Source organism: Gymnogyps californianus, chromosome 16 (genome assembly GCF_018139145.2).
Source record: "Gymnogyps californianus isolate 813 chromosome 16, ASM1813914v2, whole genome shotgun sequence".
NCBI lineage: Eukaryota > Metazoa > Chordata > Aves > Accipitriformes > Cathartidae > Gymnogyps > Gymnogyps californianus.
The window spans coordinates 14,455,701-14,482,794 of record NC_059486.1 but is presented as its reverse complement, the minus strand read 5'-3'; the positions used below and the strand labels follow the sequence as shown (position 1 = coordinate 14,482,794).

At 38.4% G+C, this 27,094-nt stretch overlaps 1 protein-coding gene across 8 annotated transcripts in view; it reads left to right on the top strand.

The window, feature by feature from the left end:
• ATXN2 (ataxin 2) overlaps window positions 1–27,094 on the top strand; it is a 52,630-nt gene that overhangs the window by 8,744 nt on the left and 16,792 nt on the right. For 4 of the 8 annotated variants that reach the window (XM_050906996.1, XM_050906991.1, XM_050906993.1 and 1 more), the window contains exons 3-19: window positions 6–65; window positions 797–868; window positions 1,100–1,250; window positions 9,310–9,434; window positions 10,733–10,824; window positions 13,598–13,795; window positions 14,317–14,495; window positions 16,021–16,230; window positions 18,327–18,509; window positions 20,053–20,241; window positions 20,986–21,093; window positions 21,942–22,012; window positions 22,721–23,028; window positions 23,516–23,579; window positions 23,694–23,846; window positions 24,509–24,575; window positions 26,603–26,787. In XM_050906996.1, the coding sequence (XP_050762953.1) occupies window positions 6–65; window positions 797–868; window positions 1,100–1,250; window positions 9,310–9,434; window positions 10,733–10,824; window positions 13,598–13,795; window positions 14,317–14,495; window positions 16,021–16,230; window positions 18,327–18,509; window positions 20,053–20,241; window positions 20,986–21,093; window positions 21,942–22,012; window positions 22,721–23,028; window positions 23,516–23,579; window positions 23,694–23,846; window positions 24,509–24,575; window positions 26,603–26,787 (2,415 nt within the window). The remainder of the gene's footprint in view (window positions 1–5; window positions 66–796; window positions 869–1,099; window positions 1,251–9,309; window positions 9,435–10,732; window positions 10,825–13,597; window positions 13,796–14,316; window positions 14,496–16,020; window positions 16,231–18,326; window positions 18,510–20,052; window positions 20,242–20,985; window positions 21,094–21,941; window positions 22,013–22,720; window positions 23,029–23,515; window positions 23,580–23,693; window positions 23,847–24,508; window positions 24,576–26,602; window positions 26,788–27,094) is intronic. The other 4 variants (XM_050906992.1, XM_050906990.1, XM_050906989.1 and 1 more) reach the window with 4 other exon arrangements.

The window sequence follows — 27,094 nt, the reverse complement described above, 5'->3', positions numbered from 1 at the left end:
TTCAGATTTCTTTCGATGGCATCTATGCAAACATGAGAATGGTTCACATACTTACATCAGTTGTTGTAAGTCTTCATATTTGGAAGGGGGGTAAACAGTTTCTATAGTGACATAGAATTGTTAACTAGTCCACTAATTGTAATATAATGGAGTGAATATTAAACTTTAACGGTAGGCATCTTTTGCCAAGATTGAACTTTAAAGAATCACAGTAATAGCTATTCTGTATTTTTGGCTTGGAAAGGTTCAAATACAATTTGCAGAGGTATAGCAAATTTCTTAGGTGCACTGGTTATATTTTGAATTCTCTGTCTTTAGAGAGGTTATGGATAAGTGAAATGAGTCTGTGTGCAGGGAATGGAAGCCTTTCTCCCCAGATTTTAAGGGAAGTCCTGAAGTGCCAAAATTCAGTAAGGCGGACTGTCCCACATCTGCTTGAGTCCAGGATAAGCCTTCATCCTTATTGGTACCCGCACATATGCACAGATTTTGGTTTTGCGCAAAAACTTGTTTGTATGCATTGACTGGTCAAGAGTCTTGTGAGTACCAAATATGCCTCTGTGAGTGTCTTTAAATCCCTTCAGAAAAAATGTTGGTACACACCCAGCTGTTTGCATCTGCAGAACACAGTGGCATATTTATAAATGGGCAAATGTTGAACGAGTAGATTTGACTAAAAACTGAGCTGTGTTTTTACACATTGTACTTATGTAAAAAATACATCTTTGAGAAGATCACTCAAATGTCATTTGTCAGGCTGGTAGAAAGCTGTATTTTCATTTTTCTTGCATTCTAGGGATCCAAATGTGAAGTACAGGTGAAAAATGGTGGTATATATGAAGGAGTTTTTAAAACCTACAGTCCTAAGGTAATTTTTTTCATTTTGACTCTTCCCTATTTTAAAAGATCCTAATAATAATCAATGTTTGATTAAAATGTGAATATTTATTATGAATTATTTTGACTATTCATGTCTGGGTTTACACAAGCAGATTAATTTTTGCAAACTATTGTAAATGTCTGGTTTTTACAAGTCTGTGAAGTTACCGAGTAGCTTATTGTGCATTAAGTTAGTGTATTCTTTTTATGTCTCTAATAGTGTGATTTAGTGCTTGATGCTGCTCATCGGAAAACTGCAGAATCCAGTTTGGGGCCAAAACGTGAAGACATACTAGAGAGTATCTTGTTCAAGTCTTCAGATTTTGTTATGGTGCATTTTAAGGATATGGATACCAATTATGCGAGAAGAGGTATACTTGTTTTTAAAGTTGTCTGTATCTTAAGATCATAAGTCAAGATTTTTCAAAGTAGATGCTTTAGGATCCAAAGACTAAAGTTCACATCTAGACTCTTAATGAGTGCGGAACATCCAAATATCCCATTAAAGTCAGTGGAAAGAGCGGATGCTCAGCACCTCCTGAAATCAGAAATGTATCAAAATTTTTAAAACAGGTTGCAGAACCTTTGTGAGGGCACTCTGCTTTGAGCGGCTGTTTCTGGTGTGTGGAAAGCAAATCCTTAGTGGTGTTTCAAAACATTTTACAGATTTCATGGGAGGTAGTGGTTTTTTTTGTAAATGTCTTTCTGAATTGGTCTGTTAAATGCTATATGAGAATCCATGAATACACAAATTCTTTATAAAAAGATTATTGTTCAGAGTTTATGTATATGTAAAGTCTATATTTAGTTAAGTAACTTCTGTCTCTAAACATGCATTCATATAAATATTCTTAAAATACTACTGCAAACGGAGCTAAAAATTCTTTAGGAAAATCCACTATTTGCATATTTAATTTCTGCTTTACTACTTGTAGATCTGTAGTTAAGGTTCTCCAAAATACAGAAGAACCTAGTGAGGTGGCAGGCAAGTGGTCTTAAAATCTTGAAGACATGGCTTGAAACTGTCAGAATTAAATGATTTTACAGGCAGTCAGGCAGTCTTCATACTTTTAATGTCTGACCTCCAAGACCCTAATTATTTTTCTGGAACCTAAGAGGCTCGTAAGTCAGACAGCTCTAGTTCCTTTGCAGATTTTTTTGGGCAGCAAATCTCAAGAGTTTTTATGCTTATGTTCCCGATTTGCTGGGCTAAGGAATAAAAGCAAATACATAGCTTTGCGTGCGGTGGAGTGAAATTGCAGATGTGTACGTTTTCAGGTTGATCAACAATTGTCACTGGGAGCTAAGTGGTTATTGTAACACACGTGCTTTATTCCCAGGCAGTGACTTAGAGATGCGTAGGGACTGGTGGACATTTAAGGAGATCTTTCTATTGTCACCTTGTGTTTGTACGTGCGTATGTTCTTGCTTGATTAAAGCTGAAGAATGAGAGGCTTGTGGTTTCAAGGAATTTGCTTTTCCCAGAAGAAGATGCATAATGTCAGAGCAAATGTAGCATTGAAATGCAGATAAGTTCCAGGTTCTGGATGGGACTTTGAATTTAAATTACACGAGAGCTGTTTTATAATGGGTCTGCTATGAACATCACTTTAATGTAAACGCAAACTGGGCTCTCCATTACCAAATCTTTATATATTTTGAGCACACGGAATGAAGAATGTACTACTACTTCTAGGAATAATTACTCAATGGAAGTTTTCTAGAAGGAAATGACTGCTTCAGGTTGAACAGTCGCTCAGTTCACTTTATTAGGAGGAATGTCTTTAAATCCGAATCTCTTAAGTAGCTGGAGAGGAGAGCTGAAATAAAGCTGTAGAGACTTGGAGCAAGATAAACTGGAAGGCTGCAAAACTCAATAACTCGTAGTGGGTAAATTAATCTGCTTTCCACTTTGTCTTAAAAATGTATTATCTTGAAATGACACTTGGAAGTATAAGTCAGTCTCTGATCACACCTGTAAATTACAGCAATGAAGGACTTTCTGCTTCTTGGGGAAATTAAATAAGCAAGGATTCAAAAGAATGGAAGTGTATGAACATGCATGGAGGAACTGCTGGGCTTTTGTTCTTATAAAGAAACCCAAATCTTCATGGTACCGAGTCAGATAAGCCTGTGTGATTCACAGTAAAAACTGAGTCTGAACTCCTAGGTGAGGAGGTGGTGCTCCTTGCCGCGTTTGTATTGGGAATGGTTACTGTCTGGTGCCCAGAGAAGTTTGACAGTGTTATGTTTATCCAGGAACAAATATTTTTAAATTGCCTAGCCCTCAGTGTTTTTTGGCTTTCACAGACAAGTTAGTAGACAATTTGGACATACTTGGTTGGAAAGGCGGCTTGCTCTCACTTCTTTAAAAATGTAGTCAAACAGAAGGGCACTTCACAAGCACTCTGTTGCCGTAGGAGAGGCTTACCTAGAGTAGGGTTTGTTTGGGTCTGTGTATGTAGTTTCTCCTACCCCTTAGGAGACTACTAGACTTTTGAGGAGGCCTTGAAGTAACCTTAATTTCTGCAAAAGATACTGTTTTGGAAATTTTAGTGCATCCTGGTTTCCTGGTTCAGCATAAGTATCTAGCGTTCTAAGGATTTTTATTCTGGCATTTGCTTCTCTGCTGAACTGGAGGAGTGCGGACAAATGATGCTTCTGACTGTGGGTCTTGATCTTCTGACTTACCCTCAGACTTGAATAGCAGAGATGTTAGCTGCATTGTCTGCCTGTCTGACCAAGTCAGACAGAAGAGACTGGAAGAGTACTGGAAAAGAGCAGCAGGTAGGGAGAAAGGGAATGGGATGGATTCTCCTTTCAGAAGAGTGGAAAATACAGTTTTCTCTGAAAGAACCATCTGAAATAGTCTGCCAGGCACCTTTCATTGCTATCGTACTTGTGCAGCTTTGGAGCAGTGAGCTGATAATTCATCCTGCAGTTACATCAGTAGTGCGAGTGCAGGGGAGGTAACGACAGTATAGGCTTGGGGTGGGTGAAACCACCCCATTTGGAAGCAGCAGTCTTAGATTTGCTTGTGCCAAGCATGACATTGCACCTTTAGACGCACCAGAGGGGAAAGTGTGGTGCCTGCCCAGATTGTAGAAGTTGGAAGGGTTGGGAGAAATAATAGTAGCCCTGCATAGATAGGGATGTTCTAACAGTTCATGTTTAAAAAATAAATCTGTCCCTACTTCCTGGGCCCTTATTTGCAACTCTGTCAGTCTGCATAGACCTTCGTGCTTGTGTAGATTCCTGTTAGGCTTCAGACGGAAGGGGAAGGGAGTCACCTGAGGGTCTCTCACTGTGGAATTAGGCCTTTCTGCAGTATGGGCAGGCTGATGAATGAAACGTGCATTGGAAAACTCAGGTGAAGTTGTATTATATCCATCATCCCCCTTTCAAACTATTCTGTCTGCATTTAAAGAGGGACAGGCACTGACTTCTGCATGTGGCAGTGGAAATCGACTGCTAAAAATCTGCTGTAACGTGCAAGTTGAAATCCTTGGCTGTACGTTAGCACGTAACGTCTTTCTGCTTCACCTTCCGAGGCAAAGGTGAAGTGCCTAGATCTCGTAGTTGCTAGGTTACTTGGGCTGCATGATTGAAATAGGAGGGTATATTTCTCCCCTGTTCTACAGAACAAGCTTCTAGCAGTGTTTCCTGTAGTCCTGAACACTGATCAGTCAACGGTGCTGGGTTGCATATGATTCAAATTTGAGTAAGGCTTCAGAGTTGCCTTCTTGGCTTCTCTTTAAAGACAAGACAATTCAACGTCGTAACTACTGTTAAAGTAAAAGGCTTCTACAATGTTTTTATTGTTTTTTTGGCGTCGTTACTGCACTCTGAGAAAAATATTACAAATCCAGTGAAAAAAGGCAGAAGAGAATTGGCTATTTAAGTTTTTCCTTGAATTAGCACTGAAAGTGGCATCCTTCCAGAGAAAGTGTTGCAAGGGGAATAGCAGTAGGCATATTATGAACAAAGGAAGGAAATGTTGGCTCTGCAAAGCTGGTGGTAACTGGTTTTAATGTTTTAAATCAGTAGTAAGTAGTTACAAAACAAATGAGAGTTTACTGTTGAAACCTTTAAGATGAAACCTCAGTTTACTTTGGGCCATGCTGAACTTGATCAAAGCTTGCAGCGTGCAGCATGAACACCTTTGGCACATAATGCCGATTGGTTTAATAGCATTTGAACTGCAGAATTGTACTTAATTGCATATTTGTGCTCTTCACCATTAGTAGCTCAAAACATGTTTGCAAAAACAAGCATGTTAAACACTGAAATTAATTAAACCCAGACTCTTAATTGCTCTATTCTGGCAATTTTTTCTTTAACTCCTTTAATGGCACATACTTGAAGAATTTGCCCAAGCTGAGTTTTTCTCAGAATGTGTATATTTAATTTGCCTTTAGTTAATGTGAATTTCTGTTGCATAGAATTGTCCTTGGGATTTTTTTTTTCTGGTTAGCAGGCTTTAAAACAAGAAGCGAGGTCTTTGATATCAAGCTCCTTTGCTTAGGAGATGCCACATTAGGCAGGTACAGAGGCAGTGGGGGCTAATTGAGTGTTACAGCTCCAGCTCTTTGTTTGACTAGTTTTCATTTGATCTTTAACTTGGGTTTTACCGTGTAGAAAAGGAAGTGATTAAAAATTTGGCCATGTCAAGGTGTCATGTGAATTGCTCATTCAACAGCTCAGAGATATGAGGCACCAGATAAGGGGGAGGCTGAGCCTGTGCAGTCAGTATCTTGTCTGTTATTACTCTGCCAGTAGGCACTTGTAGCAGCAGTTCGTGTTTTAGCTTCTACTTTACTAATAATCTTAAGAGCAGTATTTTAGTTTTGGAAAAAATTACTTGTAGAATTCATTTGTAGAATTTATTTGTTACTTATGTTCTCAATTTTGTTGCTCATTAATTTTGGTAAAGTCTTGTTTGACTTGCCACATTTTTAATCGTGGTGTCCCGTGTGCCTGCCTAGCTGTTTATTCCAGGAAAATAGTGATCTGTGCCTTGAGGTACCATTCTGCTACATTTAAACTTTGCCTGGATGCTCCTGAGACCATGTTGTCTGACTAGAAGTCTGCCTTTGTAGCTTGAATTTCTCCTAACTCTGGATTTTCTTTGAGTTGTAGAGGTTAAACTGATGTTGCAGTCTCACTTGTGACTTTCATTCTAAAGAGAGAGAGAAATGAAGAGCAGTGAAGCTTCCTGTGCCCATGATATACTGGATTCTACTGGGAAACTTAGCATTGACTGTATACATCTTACTCAGATCTGTAGCATTCGTCAGATAGTAGAGTTTTTGTTTTGACTTGATTCCCCCCCCCCGCCCCCCCCAGTTCCCCAGAGTTTTGTGTATCATTATAATTTTTAATAGCACTCTGCTGCATGTTTATGTGGCTTTTTAAATACGAAAATTAGTGGGTTGAGTAGATGAGTCTTGTTAAGCTAGTATTTTATTCACAGTATCCAAAATGGCACAGTTGTGTATGGAGTTTGTCTGAAGTAATTTAATAGAAATTAAGGAAACACCCTTCTGAAATACAGAAGATTACCTCCATCAGGTGCTGTCATCAGTCCTCCTAACTCATATTTATCTAATCTCATTGGAGAAGAGTTCCCTCTACTCCCAGTGAAGTGATATAGAAGCAAATTCCGCAGTTTCCTAAGTGTCATAAGCAGCCTCCAACTTGCATTTGGTGTAAAATGTCCTATCTGAGAGGATCAAAATGAAACATTGAATTAATGATATTCGGCACAGAAGCAGCACTGATCTGTCTGGGTTATGGCAGTGTTAGCTACGGGGTATTGATAAGGTAAACATAGAGTTTCCAAATACAAGTGCCTTCCTTTTGCCTCTGTGTTAAATGTGCTCTTTAGTTACTACTTAACTGTGGATTGAGGTAGCACTGTGTTACTATGTAGTTTTAGATGACATTTAAACATATCTTCTGTTATAGTATATTTTAAAAGCTGTTTGTGTGAAGGGAAACTGAGAGACGTTTTCTTTCAAGTTGGTATACCTTAGAAGTCTGTAGGCTATTTGGAGGGGGGTTTTTTGTGAAGCAAAATGGGGAAATACATGGGGCTGTTAATAGGTGGGAACATTGCTGAGGTTTTACTACAGAAATGACCTTTGTAAGGTGGGAGATGTATAATCAGTTTGAATATGTCTGTGAGAGGGACTGAAAGCGTTTAGCTTTGCCTGAATTGAGCCATATAATGTGAAAAAATCCACCTGTATTTATATCTGATGTCTTCCAATTTTTTCTCTCTCCATATCTGTTGTAGTTCCTTCAGAAACAGGTAACTTTTTTGGCAGTCACTCTATGTCTCTGCATCTTGCCTTTCATAATGCTTTTGTTACCATAAAATATAACGGAAACGTAATATCTTTGCTCGCACATTTATGGCACTATAAAACATGCATGCGTAACTTCACAGAATCATTTAGAATATCTTGCAGTTAGTTGGTGACTTCTATTCCCACCCTTAATTTTTACCTATTCTGAACAGTTGAAAATGCAACGATTGAAATTTTGCATCAGCACATAGGTAGTACAATGATACAATGAGACTGTTTCAGAACAGTTTACAAGTAATCCCAGAACGTGCCTGCTGAAGGCATCGCATTTAGTGACGAGCTAAAATATAATCTCACTTGAAAGTGTTAACCTCCAGCTGCGTAGGTATTGTCACAGCTTTGGTTGGCAGACTGTGACATCTCACAAGGTGATTGATGCAGGTTTTTGCAATTTCACATGAGCCCTAACAGTGGTGTGCCTCGTGAGGTGTCTTTCTTTCTTTCGGCTTTCTTTTCTTATTTTACTGATTCTTTTGTATTTGAAATGAATGTTCAGCTAATAAACTTCTCTTATTTTTCATACATCTTCTATAACATTTTGTTTCATATAAGCTTCTTAACAATGCTTAATTGCTTACCCATAGTTCCTTTGGTTTTTGTGTATGAGTTGAGCGAGCATTTCATGAGATAGTGCCGAATATTATTAGACAGACTAAGCACAGTTAACTTTTATGACAGATCATACCAATATATGTGCAGAACTTCACTGTGAAATTGGGTAAAACAGGAATAATAAGCTATGTCAACAGTCTCTCTTTAAAAAATCTTCAGTGATTGTTTAAAAACTGTAACATCAGTGGCCAACTTCATATGTTGTGAAATCTTTTCATGATGGCTTTAAAGTTCATTTTTCTTAGTAAGATTTCAGATCTTGCCAAAAGTTAGTTTAAGCTGCATTCTTCCATATCTGGCACTGCCTGGTGGTTTGATCTCATCTTTTCTAAAGGTCTGAAATGTTTGCTCCTTATTTTATCAGTAGAATGATAATATGAAATTCTAGATTGTAGGCGTATTTATTTTAGGCTTATTTATTTATTTATAAGCTTATAACAAGCTTATTTTATTTTTTAAAGTTCCTTCTGTTTAAGTATGGCAGCTCTGAGATCTAGTTGCTTAAAAATATAAAAGCTTGGCTGCCTTGATGAATGGCTTTGTACATTTTTTTTTCAGCACTTTAATATTCTAGTATTACTCCTTCTTAAGTCTGGCTTGAATGAAACATGAACAAGTGAAAATAAAAGCTCATGATCTTTAATTTTTTTTTATATATATGTTTTTATAATTTTTTTTAAACAATAGCAGACCCTTACTGCTTATTTATTTTCATATGTTGTTGAGAACAAGAGGTAGAGAGTTTCTGAATTTTGCTGTGTGATTTGGGTAAGCTGCTGCTTGAAAAAGCTCTTGCAGGAAAGAAGACATCTCTGTTCATGTCACAGTGAACGAGTGCACCAAGCTACTGGATAATTGAGTTACACTGCAAAGGGCGTAAAAGTGTGTGCGTGCATGCTGGTGTGTTGAGGAGTTGTGGAAATAGAAGAAACTCGGATATTTGAAGGGAAACTTGTATTTTGCCCATTTAGGGAATGGGATTGGGTTGCATTCATGCTTTTTTTTTTTTTTTTGTATTTGCATAATATGTTAGTGTGCAGTTGTGTTGGCTGTTCGGAAAAGCATATTATACAAGTCTTGGGTTTTCTAGAGGAATAGAGGTCCTCGGGTAGTCTCTCTCTTCCCCCCCCCCCCCCCCCCCCCCCCCCCCCAAAAAAAAAAACCCATACATGTAGTTTGTGTAAAATACTTTGAAATAACTGAAAGTAATTACTGCTATTCTTTGATATATTAGAAGTTAGTCTGTACTTTCATAGTTAATCTAAGTATGAAGTGGGCACCTTTCTAATGTAGTCCTATTGAATACAGCAACTACAAGAGAAGGTGAATGATGTTTAATGTGCCTGCGATTCAGCTGTATTTGGTTGTTCCTCAGATAAACTAGTGTGTACGTCTTCCTGTACTTAACCAAATTGATCTCACCCCGTCCCTCCCCACTCCATTGTAGATGCTTTTACTGATTCAGCCATCAGTGCTAAAGTAAATGGTGAACACAAGGAAAAGGATCTTGAACCATGGGATGGAGGAGAGACCACCGCTACTGAGGAGCTTGAGGCGTTAGAGACAGATGTTGTAAGTAATGCTTTTTTATCATCTATGACAGTCTGTAGAAAATAAGCTATTTCTCTGGACATGCCTTGCAACAATTCCTTAATTTTAATCTAGTAATGAACTTTTGACTAAAATTACTGGCCTACATTGTATCGGTGTATGTTCAGTCTTTGCTAGCAGCTGCCACAGTACTTTTTTACAATTTGAATAAGAATAGCTGGATTTCAAATGCCACTTTTGGCAAATATTGACAAATGGCAGCTGCTGTGGTAAGGGACGCATTTGACTCATGGACTGACTGAAAGAGGAACTTTTATTAAGGACTCCAAATTCAGCAATACACTGAAGTGATTTATGTTTAATCAGAGCATTCCTGTCTGACTATCATTGCATTTGGAAATTATGACGAAATTGTGCTTAGCTAACTGTCTCTGAGCTAAGATGAAGGAAATTGATGGAAGTCTGACCCATGACTTAATAAGCACAGATACAATCTCAGTAGACTATGAATCGTTAGATGAAGAGTATGGTCTCAAATGACGTTTCTTTATATATCATAGCAGTCAGCTTTTACTCAACCATGAATTCTTTTTAGTAAGGTATTCAGACTGTAATATGTTAAAGAAAGAAGATAATATTACTGATTAGAGGAGAATCTAGTCATGCTACTGTGGAGCATATTAACTTCGTCTGGGTAGAACAGTTATCCTGTCAATTTTAGTGTACATATTGTACAGCTGAGATTTATTAGAATACTTAATACTGTCAGTGCTTTTATAAAACATTCAAAACATTTATCGTTGTGCTTGAGTGCTGTAATAGCAATTTTACTGAAGTGGGGAAGTTGTGCAGATCAACAGCGTCTTCTGCCTGTGGTGTGTGTGTCTCAGGTAATTGCATTAGTAGTGCATTTGAAAAGTTTCAGCACTTGCCCCACAGCAAAGGACACTTCTGATGTTCAAAAGTGTCAATTTGCACTTTTTGGAGAAGGCATTCATGTATGTATTTCTTGCTAGCCAGTAATCTTCTAGTACAGAGTGGGCATGGGACTTAAAAAAAAAAAACAAAACAAACCAACCTCATAAAAACAACACAAATACACAAAACAAACAAAAAACTGGCTTTTGAAGGTAAAATCTGTGTATCTGATGGACAGAGTTTCCTGAAATAAATTGTGGCTTTAGTAACTTTTTTATCTGGACAGTGAATTCATAGGCCCAGGAGAAAGGGTGAAAGGTTTAACTTCTGCCATCAGGCCTTAATTTTAAGGAAATGTGTTTCCAGTGTCATTTTGAAAAACGAGCATCATTTTCTTCTAGTCTAATGGATGGGATCCCAATGACATGTTTCGTTACAATGAAGAAAATTATGGTGTAGTATCAACTTATGACAGCAGTTTATCTTCTTATACGTAAGTTCCAAAATATTTTGTTATTAGATTTGTATTTAATGTTCTCCCTGGTTTGACAAACTTTATATTCTGAAGATAATTTTACATACTTTCTAAAGTTGTGGAATCGAATAACTGAAAAAGCAATGAATGAATAGTGCTTAAGAAACCTTGCCAGTGTTCTGTGAATAGTTAGAGGTAGTAATCATTATATATTCCCTTAAATGGGCACAGTTCATTCCCATTGCAACATTTTCTGAATTTCGGCATGCAATAATGCTTATTTCTTACAAAAACTTTTATGAATAGGATGGAAGATAACCAAATTGTGGAACTCTTTACATAGCTGCTACACCTATAGTTTGTGTTTAACTTAGCAGAACAGTTTCACTAAATCCTAATTTTATTGAGACAATTGATCTGGTAGATAGTGGAATGTTGAAATGTTGCTGATAACTAAAGGGGGGTTGTGTGCTGTGGATGACTTGTTTAGCAGACTTGTCCAGATCTAAACTGAAGCTTTAGTTGCAATATAATAACAACTTGAATATAGAAGTAGCATAAAGCCTCCTCTGGCTCCTTTGGCAGTGTGGACCTGTTCCCAATAGTCTGCAGCTATAATGTTAACTGCAACTGCAAAACAAATCAATTGCAGATGTTCAACAGCCATTGTGAAACGTCTTTAATGTTTTCCCACTCTTTTAACCCCCGAAGCATAAACTTATTTTTGAATGTCAAGGAATTGCAGTGAATGTTTTGGTTTTTGTGTGTAGAATTGGAGCACTTGTCTACAGGTCTCTGGTTCTACAATTTTATTTTTACTGTTTTGTTAAAATAGACCGGTAACATGGTGACAATCAAAGTGTCTTAATCGGCTTACATTTGAATGCTGGGGAAGCTGTTCTTTCGTATACTTCACTGCTCTAAGTACTTCTTGTACTTTTGAACTTTCGTCTTCCATCTTTCTGCTTTATGGATATTAATGGAAACAGATTAAAAACACGAAGGTGGCTTTAAATTGCCAGAGACAAATCCCATTGTTTCCTAGTCAAGCAACTTGCTTTGCATATCAGTCTGCTAAACTGGGAAACTCTTTTCCTGATTCTCCAAGTATGTGATGAGCAGCAGTGTAGCTAAATGCTTATATGTGCAACTGAAGGATTGTAAAGGATTTATTGTTTGATTGTTTTCTCTTCCTAGAGCTAAGCGTTAGCAGGTATAGTTTGTCAAACTGCATAAAGGTACAAGTTTGTGTTCTAGCAAGTGTACTGCATTAATATGTTGATCAGCTGCTGTACATGCTTCTCTCATCACCTGGATTCTGAACAATGTCATCTTGCCCATCCCCTTTGTTCCATCTTTAATGGCCTTTTCCCTGTTAGAAAATGTAAAATCATTCTTTTGCTTGTTTAGGTTGCCATCAGTGCTACTGCATACATCCCTTCATTTTTTTCAGTCACTTTAAATAAATGAGGATGTATGGGGTGTTCTTCTTTCTTGTGTGTATACTTAATACAGGGTAAGCGAGGCCCATGACTTCAGGTTTGTATGCATTGTGTTCATGCATATCTTATTTGAGCCAAAGCTTTACACTGAAGGCTAAGGTTTTTATTTAATATTCTTGCAGTTACCATTGATAAGGCCAGTAGATGTCTCGACTGGCCAAAAATGTGTGTGTGGCGAAAAACTTGTGATGCAGTAGCTGAGTGCTGGCTTGGAATTTGGCAAAGCTGCTTGTTTTCCTAGTTCTGCCACCAACACTTGAGTAATCTTGCATATATTATTTCATACTTGGCTTGTATCTCCACCTACTTTCTTTGTTCTTCCTTTTTTATATTATTCAAAATATGCACAGTAGTGATTATATAATGCCCAGCATAGCATGGTCCAAGCCTCAACTGTGTTCTGTATTTTTATGTAGTTTATTTTAAAGTGAGGTGGGATGAAACAGCTTTTGGAACTCAAAATTAGAATCAGAGTCAAAGCGCAAAGTTGTTTTATAAAACCTGATACTTTAACAAAAATTAGAACAGGTAAAAAGCAAAACCATGGATGGACAGAAGGAAGTGCCAGGTATGATGTCCATCTCTAGTTATCTCTTTCAGTATTTCATTGCTCGTGTATTGAATTCTTACTTGGTGGCTTTCCTAAGGGAGCTATGTATGCTTTTTGCAATATGCTGTTACCTAGTATAGATACACGGAATGAATGGTTTTGAGGTCCTAGGATATGGCAAATGAGTCATGGGTTTCTGGTCCCGTGCTCTAATGTATTGCATTCATCTTTTCTGCAGTTATTCATAACAGGAAGAGCTGAAATTCTGTGGCTGGAATTATCAAAGGATTAAGCATGTAGCTCTTTAATTTCAGTAGGATTGGGGGCTCTTGTGTCTGTTGGGAATGTGTAAATAGCTAAAGAAATTCAAATTTGGTCTCTTAAGGTAGGTTCCTATCTAAACAACAGACTACGGCTTTTTATTACTAATGTACTCAACCGTGTTAAAAGTTGGAGCCTTTGCATAGCTTTAGGAACTGGGGATTTTGCAAGTCATATGGAAAAGCTCTGCACCCTGACCTCAGCTCTCTAGGCAGGTAAATGACACTGAATTTGCACATAATATCAAACCAGTCCAGGAATATTGACGTACTTATACTAAAAAAGACAGCAAGTCTACTGGCTGAAAAGCAAGTTTTTTTACTCTGACTGGGTTAGAATTAACGCTATGTAATTTTTGTAGCTCCTTTGTGCTTTTGAATGCATTTCAGAGATTCTTTTCCTTTCCATTGTCTTTTAGGGTGCCATTAGAAAGAGATAATTCAGAAGAGTTTTTAAAACGGGAAGCCAGAGCAACTCAATTAGCAGAGGAAATTGAATCAAGTGCCCAATACAAAGCTCGGGTTGCCTTGGAAAATGATGAAAGAACAGAAGAAGAAAAATATACTGCTGTTCAGAGAAATGCTAATGAACGAGAAGGACATGGTGTGAACACTAGGTACTTGCATACGCTGTGAATAGTATTTTTATTTAAATGATGTCCATATTTTGGTACAGTAGCAATTTACTCATTGAAAGTGTGCTTTTTCAGCGGGGCCGATTAGGTTAGGAACCTTGTGTAAACAATCATGTGCTGTTTTTGGCACTCATGCTAGCTTGTGCACCTCTGCCTGGCCCTGTATTATCTCTGGAGTGAAACAGACTTCCCCATTCTGATACGTCACTGTGGTGAATTCATGCCAAATGACAGGAAAGGGCAGTGGTTTCAGTATGTCATGGAGAATTTCAGGCATTAGTACTAAATCATTCGGTGTCTGTGGGCTCATAGTAAGTGGACTGTGTGGTCAGTATCAAAAGCCAATTCATGAGGTGAATGTTAGGTCAACATCTGACAGTATTTAGAATTTTCCTTTAGCTTGATTTGAGAAGGATAGAAAATAACAACAGAGCACTTGATCAGGTACTTTTCATTGTCTTTCAGTTCTGTCTTAACACTGATAGAAATTTGCTGTGTTTCAGAGAAAATAAGTACATTCCACCTGGACAGAGGAATAGAGATGTCCTGTCCTGGGGAAGTGGAAGACAAAACTCACCAAGGATGGGCCAGTCTGGATCAGGCCCACCAATTTCAAGGTCTGGATCCCATACTTCAGAATTCAGTCCTAACTCTGGAGCAGATCAGAGAGTAGTTAACGGAGGCAAGTATCTGAAGTCTAAACGAATGTGCCTGATAGAATTGCAGTCAATTATCTAATTATGTTGAAACTGCATATGGTATGGTCTTAGGATATGTGTTTCATAAGCTAGGTTAGCATTCATCGTTTAACACAGAGGTTGTGATTTTGATTTGGGTTTAACTTACTCATAATGGAGCACGCATTTGACCGCACTGTATGTAGCTTTGCGGAGCAGAAATGTCACTTGTTTTCCTTCTCAAACACCTTTGTCTTAGATGATGGTGCAGTATGCGGTTTTAAAGATTAAAAATTGCTTTATGTATTACTACTGTTAAGCTAAGCTCTGTGTGGAGTAGCAATGCTGACACCTAGTGAAAGGGAGATGGCAGCCGAGGAAGCATCACTCTTCCTTTCTGGTGCATGGATCAATTCTGTTTCCCATGAAAAAGAATAAAGCAACTTGCTGACTTTACGGTGATGTGGAGGGGAAAAATCATTGTTGGGAAAGTAAGAGAAGTGTTAGGGGAAAAGGAATCCAAAGCCTTCTCTCCAAATAGCTATTTGAGTATTTTCTGCTATACACATGGGTAGTATTTATAAAGAGACATCACTAGGCACTGTACAGCAGGAATTGGCGTTTCATAAACCAAACACCATTTTTTGAGATGGATTTCAGCAGTAGCCTGTCCTTGAGGCATTATTTTTATAAGTTAAAATGCTATTATATGAGATTGCTGTGAATAAATGAAAAGTGTATAATACTCAAGTGCCTCTATCTGGAGAGGAAGTCTGAGAAACATCTAAAGGTAAGTGAGACTTCCTTTTTGAATACAGAATCAGCTGTATAAAGGATATACAACTGAGTCTTGCCCAAACAATGCTAACCGTGAAATTTGTTGGTAGTATTTGTGGTTTCTGTCATCCTGTTACTCTGCTGAATGAACATCATATACCTAAAATATTCAGAAAGGCTTGTGAATTCAGTTTCTTTGTTTTGGAAACAATGAACCCTATATCCTAGATTAAAATACTACATTAATACTTCATATAACTGATAAAGGCATAAATGTCAGTATTCAGACACTGAACACCGCTGTTTTTTGTAAAGATACAGTTCCTAGAATTGATATTGCTCATCATTTGGTTTGAAAGTAGCAGTTTGTATAGTCAATACTATATGTGAACCACTGTTTGAGAACCTCTGGTAGCTATTTAAGGACCTTGTCAAGAGTGATGCATACTGTAGAACATATATATGATAGGCTAACAGATCAAACTTTACTGTCTATTCCTTAGTAGTATTTGTAGATCCTAATTAACCCTTTGGGGAGTTTGTGGCATTCAGATGTTAAATTTGACCTGAAGTGGAGGAAATAACCTTGCAGAGACTATTTTATTGCTTACAGAAATAAACTAATCTATCCCCAAAGGGTTAAACATGAAAAATCATTTTGTCATATTTTACTTTTTTTTTTTTCTGTTGACCTTTTTCCCCATAATTTTTCTTTAGTTTTTATACTTTCCTTCATATCATTTGTTCTGTCAGGTGTTCCCTGGCCATCGCCTTGCCCATCTCCTTCCTCTCGCCCACCTTCTCGCTACCAGTCAGGTCCCAACTCTCTTCCACCTCGGGCAGCCACCCCTACACGGCCGCCCTCCAGGCCCCCCTCGCGGCCCTCCAGGCCCCCGTCTCACCCCTCTGCTCATGGTTCTCCAGCTCCTGTCTCTACTATGCCTAAACGCATGTCTTCAGAAGGTACAATACCACGATTTGTTCATGTTTTTGTTTGTCTTTGTTTAACTCCTTTGTGAGTTTAATTACAAAATTGTTTTTCCTCTTCATTACTTAACCTATAATTTGTGTTTAACTTTAGTTTATCAGACTATTTCTATTAACCTTTTTATTTGAAGAACTTTACAAAAACAAAATAAAGCTGTGAAATTTCCCAAGTTGGTATGAAATAAACTCAGCTTTGTAAACGCTGCTCAGTGTCTTAACCAACAGCAACATGCAGGACCTGATAACTTTAGAAGGCATTTTTAGGAATACAAATTTATATAAAATATCAAATATTTTAATACAGTTGTTCCACAAAAAGCAGTTTCAAATTTAACTAAATCATTGGATTACCTTTTGTAAAAAAACCAACAATAATAATAATAATAATAATAATAAAAATGCTGTATTCAGAGAAGTGCACTGTGGAATGGGATAGGATAGGCTGCTTCAAAGGCAAATCTGTAGAAAACTTTAAATCTGTTTGCATCGAGGCAGAACAGTAAGTCAGCTCCCTAGCAGTCAATAATATGCAGAGGAAGTCTAACCCATGAGTCTTCGGTAACTGTATGCAGATGTATCTGAACTAAATGTTTGTCCACTGAGGGTACAGTAAGGAACACATTTTAAAATTTTTATTTTATTTAAGTGCACTTAAAAACTAGCCTGCACAACACCGTCTAGCAAGTGTGGAAAAATGCAAACCGGTTATACTAAACTCACTGGAAACTTGCAGTCTCTGCTGTAGCTGGCTCCACTGGAGCCACGGGAGAGGCAACAGTCATCCCACTAATTGAATCAGTAACGCTGTTCTGCAGCTTGCCTGATAAATGCTCAGGATGGTCCGTAACCAGAAAGTGGATGGTAGTAGGCATGTCTGTATGGCATGCTACTGTCAATTTATCAATGTGAGCTTTTTTTATGTAGTAAGATACTGAGAATCCACATGCAAATTCAGTTATTTTTTAGCACTTGCAATTGATTTGTCAGGCATGCAGTGAACGGCTGCTTACTGCAACATTTAATTTCTACTACCAGAAGAGCATTGCTGGAAAGTGTGTATTCTTTAAAATACTTGCCTGTATTTAATTTGGATTGAAGTGTACTTCAGATTCATGGTTAAAATAGAGGCTGACATTTAAAGATTTATGTAACCAGAAGAGGTACTTGGTATTTTAGAACTTTATTTGAAGCCAGAAAGCCATTATCTGAACTTTTCTCTATTATTCACCTACATTAAAAATGAACTGTAATCAGCCAGATTGTCTTCTGTTCATACGCAGTTTTTTCTTTTGAAGTATCAACATTTGAGTCTGATCTCGTAAAGAAAATGTTTGTTAGGATGTAGAAACTGTATTGCTGCTTAAACTTGAGCATAACTATTCTGTGGCAGCTGTATAAGCTGTTCAGAATTACTGTATTCACTTATGACTTTAGCTTCTGGCGTTAAACATGCATGACTTGAACCTTGGGATAACAATAACTTGTTTAGTTGCAATTTTGCTGACTTGTAAATGAATTGTGACCTGCTGCCGGCAATTTAGCCTCGGTGCAGAATGCTCTGCTGAAATTCCCCAAGAGCATTGGTCAGCCAGTGGCGACTACTCTGTAAATAAATGTTTGGTATCACTGACCATCTGACAAAAGCAATGGAAATTTTTTCTTTTCCGGAAAATGTTTGATAGCCTGGAACTGTGCTTATCCAGAGGGAGCTGGGCCACTAACCTTTTTGGCTTGTCTTGCAGTAAGCAATATTGGATACTTGGATTCAAATATTTTAAATCCAGGACTTGCATACCTGTTTCAATTCTGATAAAGCTTCTAAATATCAATGAACGTGAGCTGTCATAGCAAGGTGATGAGTGTGTTGGTAGTCTGGCTGGACCAATGGCTTGGCCTTTTTAGTCTCGTGGATCCCCGGTTCTAGTCGATGTCAGTGTAAATCGCTTGACTGTATTACTGCATTATTGAGAGTTATTAGATTAAATCCAGTTTTAAAAACGGATAGTATGTTTGGGTACTCTTAGTGATGGACGTTAAGTACTTATTGTGTGGGGTTGTCTTCTTTTTCTCAGGGCCTCCACGGATGTCTCCTAAGGCACAACGGCACCCTCGAGGTCACAGAGTCTCTACTGGTAGGGGTACAATTTCAAGTGGCTTAGAATTTGTATCTCATAATGCACCAGGGGAAGCATCTACTACTGCAGTGGCACGAGGCAGCCCTTCAGGTGGGACGTGGTCATCAGTTGTCAGTGGGGGTAGGTAAAGCTTGGCTTATTGCAGATGGCTTGCCAGGGGCACTTTAGAGTGTGAATGCTCAGCAGAATACTGCGTTTCTAGACAACTCAGGCTCTGAATAAACACTGGTCTGCTAACTTGGCTTGCTTAGATGAAGTGGGAGAAGGCTGTTCCCAGACAGCTTAGTAAAATAGTTGGTGAGTCGGTCCTTCAAGTGCAATATTGTCCTAACTGCAGAGAGGTTGTCAGATGCTGTATGAACAGAAATGAAGGAAAAATGTGGGAATTAGTTGTTGAAAGAAGTAATTTTCAGGAAGGTTATTGAAGGAGGGAAGGAAAGTTATATACGTTCCATTGCATCACTGAATTTGGTTAATGGCAGTGTAACTGGGTTGTGGTTTACAAATGAAGGAGGTGTTTGGCTAGAGGAAGGTTGGTGTTAAAAGAGAAGATGAAATGATATTCAAGTTAAGTTGGATATATTTTTCCTTTAAAAATTATGCAGGTTTTAAGTGGTCATTTTGTGTTTGTCTAAGTACTGTAGTAGCAGATATAGTCAGTGTGTCTTCTTTTTTGAATCAGTTAACATCTTTTTTTAATATTTGACTTCAAATTTAAAGTTCAGTCTTGTGACACAGGCCCTAGTCTCGAGCTTTTGTAGTTGAGGCTGTGTTCTAGTGAGTTGTCAGCAGCTGGGCACTTCCTTGAATCGGAGGGCAAGTGAGCGACAGTTTGAAGTCTGATATTTTTTAGCAGTGCTAGAATTCTAGAGGAGTGTAGTGGGAATGCATTTTTCAGAAAGATGGTATGAATTAGGCCCCCATAGACCTGTTGCCTTGTGGAAAAGATTTAAACTCTTCTGTTCTGGCATTATCTCTGATTCATCTTCCCTCCCCACCCCCCACTTTATATATTATTAACATGCAAGTAGGACTGTTAAACGACTTATCTCTCTTTCTCCTCACTCACTTGAAGTTAATATGTGACGTAAAGCAACTAACTAGCCACAGTGGGATGAGCAGGAAGCAGGAGGTACAACCTACCGTTTAAAGAATATACAACTTTCCTTGCTGCTTTAATACAGGGGCAAAAATATACATCAAATAATCTTCTTTCAATAGGATATGTTGTTTTTTTTCCAGCTGGCAAACCTCCAAAAGAGGACGCTGTAAAATGGATGTGTTTTTTCAGCCCTTTTAAAAATGTTTTACATCTGTTTGTATGGAGACCTGACCACCTTTTCTGTTCTGCCTGAAACTGTATTGATGTGAGCTGTTGTAGTTGTACTACTGGGGGGCTGGGGAGCATATTGCAGTTTCATGGTGGGACTACAGGGCAGTGATATATATTAGGGGACAATCTGCACAAAAATCACACCACTTATCTGAAATGCTACGTTGTAAAGAACTAGGAGATGTACCTGAAAGGTAAACAGGTTTTCAATTACTATATAATGTTCCACTAAGTATTTTAAAGCATGTTTTTAGTAATTTTAAAAATAAGCAAACTGCTGAGCAGATGAAGAAACTTATCCTATAACTGTTTTTTCCTGTTTGTTTCTAGTTCCGAGGTTATCCCCTAAAACACACAGGCCTAGGTCTCCAAGGCAGAGCAGCACTCCCACGGGACCAGCTCTGCCTTCTCCTCAGCCTGGTACTATTCCCACTGAATCTGTTGCCATGCCTGTTCCAGCTGCCTCTCCTACACCTGCCAGCCCTGCGTCCAACAGAGCAGTTACCCCTTCCAGCGAAGGTGAGTTACCCTCACTAGCTTGCAAATGCTCCCTTTCCCTAATCCCTGACGATGAATTTGCCTATATAAGAGCAAAGCTGCTTTCTAAATGGTGGGAAAACTTCTGATGCGTTTCATTTTACTGTGTAGTGAGTTCCCCTTTTCTCATGATGGCAGCTTTAAACTAAGATTGGGGAGAGGTTTTTTGATAAGTCTGTATGCTTAATTTCTTCTGCCCTTTATGGAGTATGGGCTTATAGGTGTTTGACCTAATTGAGGATTTTTTTTTTTTTTTTTCCCCAAACTGAGTTCCTGGCTGTTTTCTAATTTAAAGAAACGTAGGCCACGGGTTTCAAAGAATATTTTGAGCATAGTGGAAGGAAGGGGAAAAAAAAAACCATTCAAGAGCACAGTCAAATGTCTAAGAACTCTCAAATCTTTGTAGCATTCTGTATGAAGAGCTTGGACTACTGGAAATAATTTGCTCTCAGTTTATTGTTTTTTCAGCCTAGTTAAGGTTCTGTGTATGATGAGAGGGATGTGTTTGACTGGGACTTTTTCATTTGGCTTAAAGACAGTAGGGTAGGGAAGGGGGGAGGATGATAACCCTCCAGGCCCTAACTAGGTAGCAGAAAACGTGTAAGTTAGGGTTTTTGTTTTGTAAGCTAAACATGGTTAAACTTCTCTTCTGTTTCTATCTTGCCGTCTCTCTTTGGTCAGTTTGAGTTGTGTATAAGAGAATAACTTCGGCAATTTCTTTTCTAGCTAAAGATACTAGGCTTCAGGACCAGAGGCAAAATTCTGCAGCTGGAAACAAGGAGAATATAAAGCCAAGTGAGACTTCTCCTAGTTTTCCTAAACCTGAAAACAAAGGTTTGTATCAAAAGCTTTCATATGTACTTGAGTAATGTAGGAATTCCAGGCAGTAAACCTGCTACATTGACTGCTTTAGTTAGCATTTTAAGGAAGACTTGGAGGCAATCTGGCTTGCGTGTTCTACAGTGAAAATTTGGTCATGCAGTTGTGAAGTGGCAGGCCTACAATTTTAAATGTTGTTCTTGACTCATTTCATCAGCACAAAGTGTAGAGATTCTCATGTGGATGGTGTGATTTCTTTTTACTTGGGGTTTTTTTTTCCTTTTTCCTTTTTTTCCGCTCCTCACAAAGCTGTTTTTTTGGTCTCTTTGGACTGAATGAGTGTTTCTACTTGGAGCTATGCTCAAAATACTTCTGAGCATAGTGGTCAGCATAGTTTTTTATAACTGTACTTCTTCCTATTATGCCTTAAACTTGGCTTTCTCTGCAGCATTGCTTGTTCATTCAATTCTCAAAAAAATTTTTTCATGTTGTTGAACTTGATCAGCGTTTCACCTTTAATTGCTATGTCTTGAAATGCTGACATGTTATGTTTTGAGAGTTTTATTGGATGCTTCTTTGTGTTCAGCTGAGTTCTGCAGTCCCTGCACCTCAGGGCTTCTGTCTTGGTGTGATGTGTTAGAACTATAGCTATGTCAGTTATGTAATGCCATGGTTTCACAGAGTATTTTTGTGTGCTCATACACGTAGTTCATGGAATTATACCAAATTACAGATAAAATGAAACCACTGTATTTCATTTTTAGATATGTAAACATTGCCTTTTTGCAAATTTAGAAAGGTAAGGGTTGTATATAAAACTTGTATTAGAAATGCTTGGACAATGTTGGTCTTCTGTTTGGCAGGTGTATCTCCAATTGTTTCAGAACATAGAAAACAGATTGATGATTTAAAGAAATTTAAGAATGACTTTAGGGTAAGTTTCTCTGTGTGTTAACTTAATGGTATCATAGTTCTCATGTGCATCCAGATTATTTTAATGAATTGAATACATTGCATGTGTTAGCAGGAAAACAGGTCCTTACTACTTGTGCTTAATTCATGAAAATACCTATAAGAATTCATGCTGGATATTATAAAATCAATGCTGACTCTTGCTAGTACAATTGCCTAATATATGTAAATGTGCATATTGACTGTACACTGAAAATAGTACTTGAAACCTGTTTGACCATTAGGTACAAATAATTATCACATTTATGCTCCATATGGAAGAGCTGTTTCAAAGTTAAATAAAGGGTTTTGCTGAGGAATATTGAAGATTAATTCATATCACTTATTTGTTGGTTACAATGGTTTATTAGGTTAGCTTTTAAAGTGTTACTGTTAAATCACGCAGGGGGAGGAGTCCAGAGGGTTGTCTTAAGGTTTCCTGTCACTTCCTAATCAACATATAGGTCAGTTGAGTCACTGAATAGCTTCTTTCACAGTGTAGGCTTAAAATGTTGTCAACGTTCATAGATTTCGTTTCTAGTAGAAATGGAAATGTATGTTTGAAAGGTCATTTCCAGATGACTGAGGCCTGTGGGACTGTATTTGACTTTGTGTATGTGATAGCATTAGATTGTCTCTCCCTAGTTGTGTGTATCAATTTACTGAATATATTCCTTGGGTTTTTTTTCAGTTACAGTCGAGTTCCTCTTCAGATGCAGTGGATCAGCTGCTAAACAAAACCCGAGAAGGTGAAAAATCAAGAGATGTAGTTAAAGAAAAGACAGAACCAACCCCTAAAGAATCTATCATAGAAACTGGCAGTAATACTAACTCTAACGGTGGCAGTAGCAAACCTAATAGTCCAAGTATTTCTCCTTCAATAAGTAATAGTTCTGAGCAAAAGCGAGGGCCTGAGGTAACTTCACAAGGTGTACAGACATCTGGGCCTGGAAGTAAACAAGATAAAGAGGATAAAGAGGAGAAGAAAGATACTTCTGAGTGAGTAATTATGCCTTTTAGAATAAGCACATCTGTTATTAGCATTTAGCCGTTTGTAGAAAAAGCTATTATGAATGTGTAATATCTTACTGTTTATATGGCCGATGTAAGTACTCTCTTACACAGAGAAAACAACAGGTGAAGTGGCTGTACTGACAGTCATCTCATGAGTCAGTGGCAGAGCTACATATAGAACCCTGGTCCTGTTGATGCCTAATTCATATCTAAATGCTTATTTAAATGTTTTCCTGGCTCATGTGAGCTATAGTATCAACAGCAAGAAAACATTTTATGGATAAGTATAGTAAGAGTACTGTCAGTAAGAGTGGCTTTTTGCATGCCATGTGTTGTTTGAGTTCTCAAAAAGCTGACTCACAGATGGAAATGAGTTATTTCATCTCTTTAAATTTTTAATTGTTAGCGAGTTCTGCAGATACGCTTGTGTAAGAATAATGCTGAACACAAATTTTCTGTTCTTTATGTTTAGGCAAGTTAGAAAATCAACACTTAATCCTAATGCAAAAGAGTTCAACCCTCGATCTTTTGCTCAAGTAAGTTATTTGATACTGTTTAACGTTGCCTTGAGTAGATCTTTATAAGCAGACTTTTTACTTGGAGGATCATCAACCTAATCTTGCATATGCATTGCTGAACTCTGTTTGTAGCCGAAACCTTCTACCACACCAACCTCCCCGCGTCCGCAAGCTCAACCTAGCCCCTCCATGGTGGGTCATCAGCAGCCAACCCCAGTGTACACTCAGCCTGTTTGTTTTGCACCAAATATGATGTACCCGGTTCCAGTGAGTCCAGGCGTGCAGGTAAAGTGCAGCACGTGCTGCAAACTTGTTAACACTTTTCAGATGATTGTCAGCAAGTTGAGGAGACTTAGGAGATCTAAGTTAAAACAGTGAAACGATACAGCTTGTATTACTGTTGTAAATATGGGCACAATTACGTTGTTGTTAAGTTTTAGCTATGTAAATGCTGACTTTTCCCAGTGGTCCCTCAACCTAGATGTTCTAATAGTCTCAAACACTTGTAAATTCCAGCAGCTCTTACTCACATTTATTGTTAATCTGTGCAGACTTCCTCCCTAGTCCTCCAAGCATAGTCTTACTCTTAAGTTTTAAGCAACTGTTTCTTCGTCCTTAGCTTCCAGCGGCGTCCCACTAGTTTCTGGTCGTTTTAGGGATTACTAGGATTTCAAATCTAACTGTTATAAAGCTGTCTGATTCAGTTCATTGCTTGAAGTAGCAGTAGTATCATTACTTGACTGGTTGTTGCAAACCGTGTGGTCTTAGTTGTTTGTACACGCAGACTTAATCACAGTGATCCAAGAAAATACCATAGGTTAGGCAGAGTTCACTAAACCATGGAACATAACAGAGTAAAACACATCAAAGCTGAGTGGGGCCCCCACCCTGACACACACTCACTTTTTAAAGGAATATCATAGCTTCAACTCTTCCTTCTGTTTCAGCCTTTGTATCCTATTCCCATGACGCCCATGCCAGTGAACCAAGCCAAGACATATAGAGCAGGTAAAGGTGAGAATAATACTGCCTGTTTGGTTCTTAGTCTGCATGCAGCATGAATAAATTACAAATGTTTATGTATTTTCTAATCCATGTTAATTTGTTTTCAGTTGATATTTTAAATGCTATTTTTAATAAAGGGACGTAAGTGGAAATACTAATGCATTTCTAGATAAACTAATTCAGCCAAAACATGATAAGTTTGAGTAAAGGGGAGTTGCTTGGTTTGGAATCTGATTTGACAAACGGGAAAACATCTCTGTTACTTGGGACATTAGGGTAAGCTGATCGTCTCCTATATTTCGTAAGTGTTATGGGTTTGTTTAAAGGGAACTTTCTGTACTGGTTTACTGTACTGATTTACAGCAGAGCCCTGAATGGTGCTTTAATAGAGGGGGTTTTTTGTCAACAAGCAAAATCGCCTATTCTTCAGAAAGAGTATGCTATGCTGCTCTTCTGGAAAGAACTTACTGCTGGTTCCAGTTTGTTCTTTTGCATTCCTTCTGCACCAGTAACTGAACAGCTGGACTAACAATACCGTGTTTTTAACAAGTGACACCTGTGGCTATGGAGACGGAACATGTGTGGCGAGATGCACTCTGTTCTGTGCAGTGCAGTGAAGGAGCAGAAAAATGATGGTCTTGTTTTTATAGTCATGTTTCAGATAATGCTCTAATTCTACACAGTGCATGCTTTCTTGCAATTTTATACAGTGGTTCGTGATGATAGGTTCCAGTGCTGCAGCTCCAGTCACTAGAGGAGGAAATTGTTTAGAAGAGCAGTTCTGCTGTTTAGAAATAAACAAGTAGCCTTTATGAATGTAGGGAAGACAAAAACCTGCAATGTATTTCTATTTTAAAACACACTAACTTTACTGTGGCCTGACCCATGAAATCTTTTGGTTGGTAACGCGGATTGTTTTAATCAGAAATATATTGCTGTGTACTCACTTGCTGTGTGAGGCTGCTCTCCTATTCTGAATTCCTTTTTTAAGTTTCATTATTTTCTGCATATCCATTCCGTGTGCAGCATAGTCCTGAAGGAGCTGCATGGGTTAAAGTTCAGTGCCTTTACACTGTTCAAGTTGCGTCCTGTATTTACTTTTTTCTATTGTTGATTTGCAGTGTAAATACAATCATCATTGAGTGAATTTACTGACATCTTCAACATTTCCCTCCTTTCCTCTCTCTAAGGGGTCTGTCTACATTGCACACTGCAGTGGAGTTTACAGGTGCTTGAGTTAGCATAGTTATTAGTTGCAGTCTCACTGCAGCAAGCTGGAGCTCACCTTGAACTCTCATGCCCTGTTGCTTAGTAGGCTGAATTAGTTTGTTCTGAGTGCCTTGCTGCTGTGGTTCAGTTGGTCGTCTTACCAGGATAGCTCAGGTAGTCCCACACTACAGTGCTCTGCTCTCTTAATCTTTTTTCCCCTCTAATTATTCCTCCTACTCCTCTTCTTATAGGCTGACTTGTCCCCTTCAGCGTTGACTGTGACCTAAAAGTTGCTTTCTGCTATCCTGAGGGGTAGCACAGAGCTTAAAATATGTGAATACCTCAAATTGTGGCTGTGTGGAGACCTTTATTCTGCTCTCCTCAGCCATAAGCACAAGTAATTTTAACAGACTTGGCTTTCCAGTAGATGGAACAGTTGCTGGGTAGTTCCCGTAGAGGGTGAATTAAGCCTTTTGAAGGGGACAGGATCAAATTTGATTAACGTAGGTATCCTGATATAACCTTTCTCTTCCGTTACTGTTTCTTGTCAGTCTTTCTCTCCCTCCACCTTTCTTCCTTCCTTCACAAAAAAAGCAGGCCTGGGTTTGTGGCCATATACATGGCTCAAAGGCAGTGATGAAAATCAAATGTTTCTTGGAGGAACTCCTTTTCACGCTGTTCCTTTTTGATAGAGCTCTAATACGTGGTTAAAGGTGAGGGGTGAGGATATTCCACTTGGTTACAGTGACAGTGTAATGTAAAACCTTTCAGGAAGATCGTCATTCTTCGTCCTCTCTTTCTAATGTGAGGCACTCTTTGCTTTGTAGTACCAAATATGCCACAGCAACGGCAAGACCAACATCATCAGAGCACCATGATGCATCCTGCCTCAGCAGCAGGCCCTCCAATTGTAGCTACGCCACCTGCTTATTCAACACAATATGTTGCGTATAGTCCCCAACAGTTTCCTAATCAGCCTCTTGTGCAGCATGTGCCACACTACCAATCTCAGGTAAGAGACCTTTTAGTGTACGTGATAAGCCAAAACAGAAGTAATTAAGTGGCTCAGTCCTAAATGCCCTATTGTCTTCAGTCATAAGACGTCACTCTGAACAGTTTCTGTGTTCTGGAGCATACTTGGTGGTGGTGTAATGTGCTTCAAAGCCTGTAACAGATTTTAAGGTCAGTTTAGAAGTCGGCATTTATTATTGATACTATCTTTTTAGCTCTTTGAAGAATTCCTTTCAGGTCATGGCGAGGACATCTCCTAGTTATATGTTGTAAAAATAAAACTATTTGGTGTATTCCTCTTACTTCAA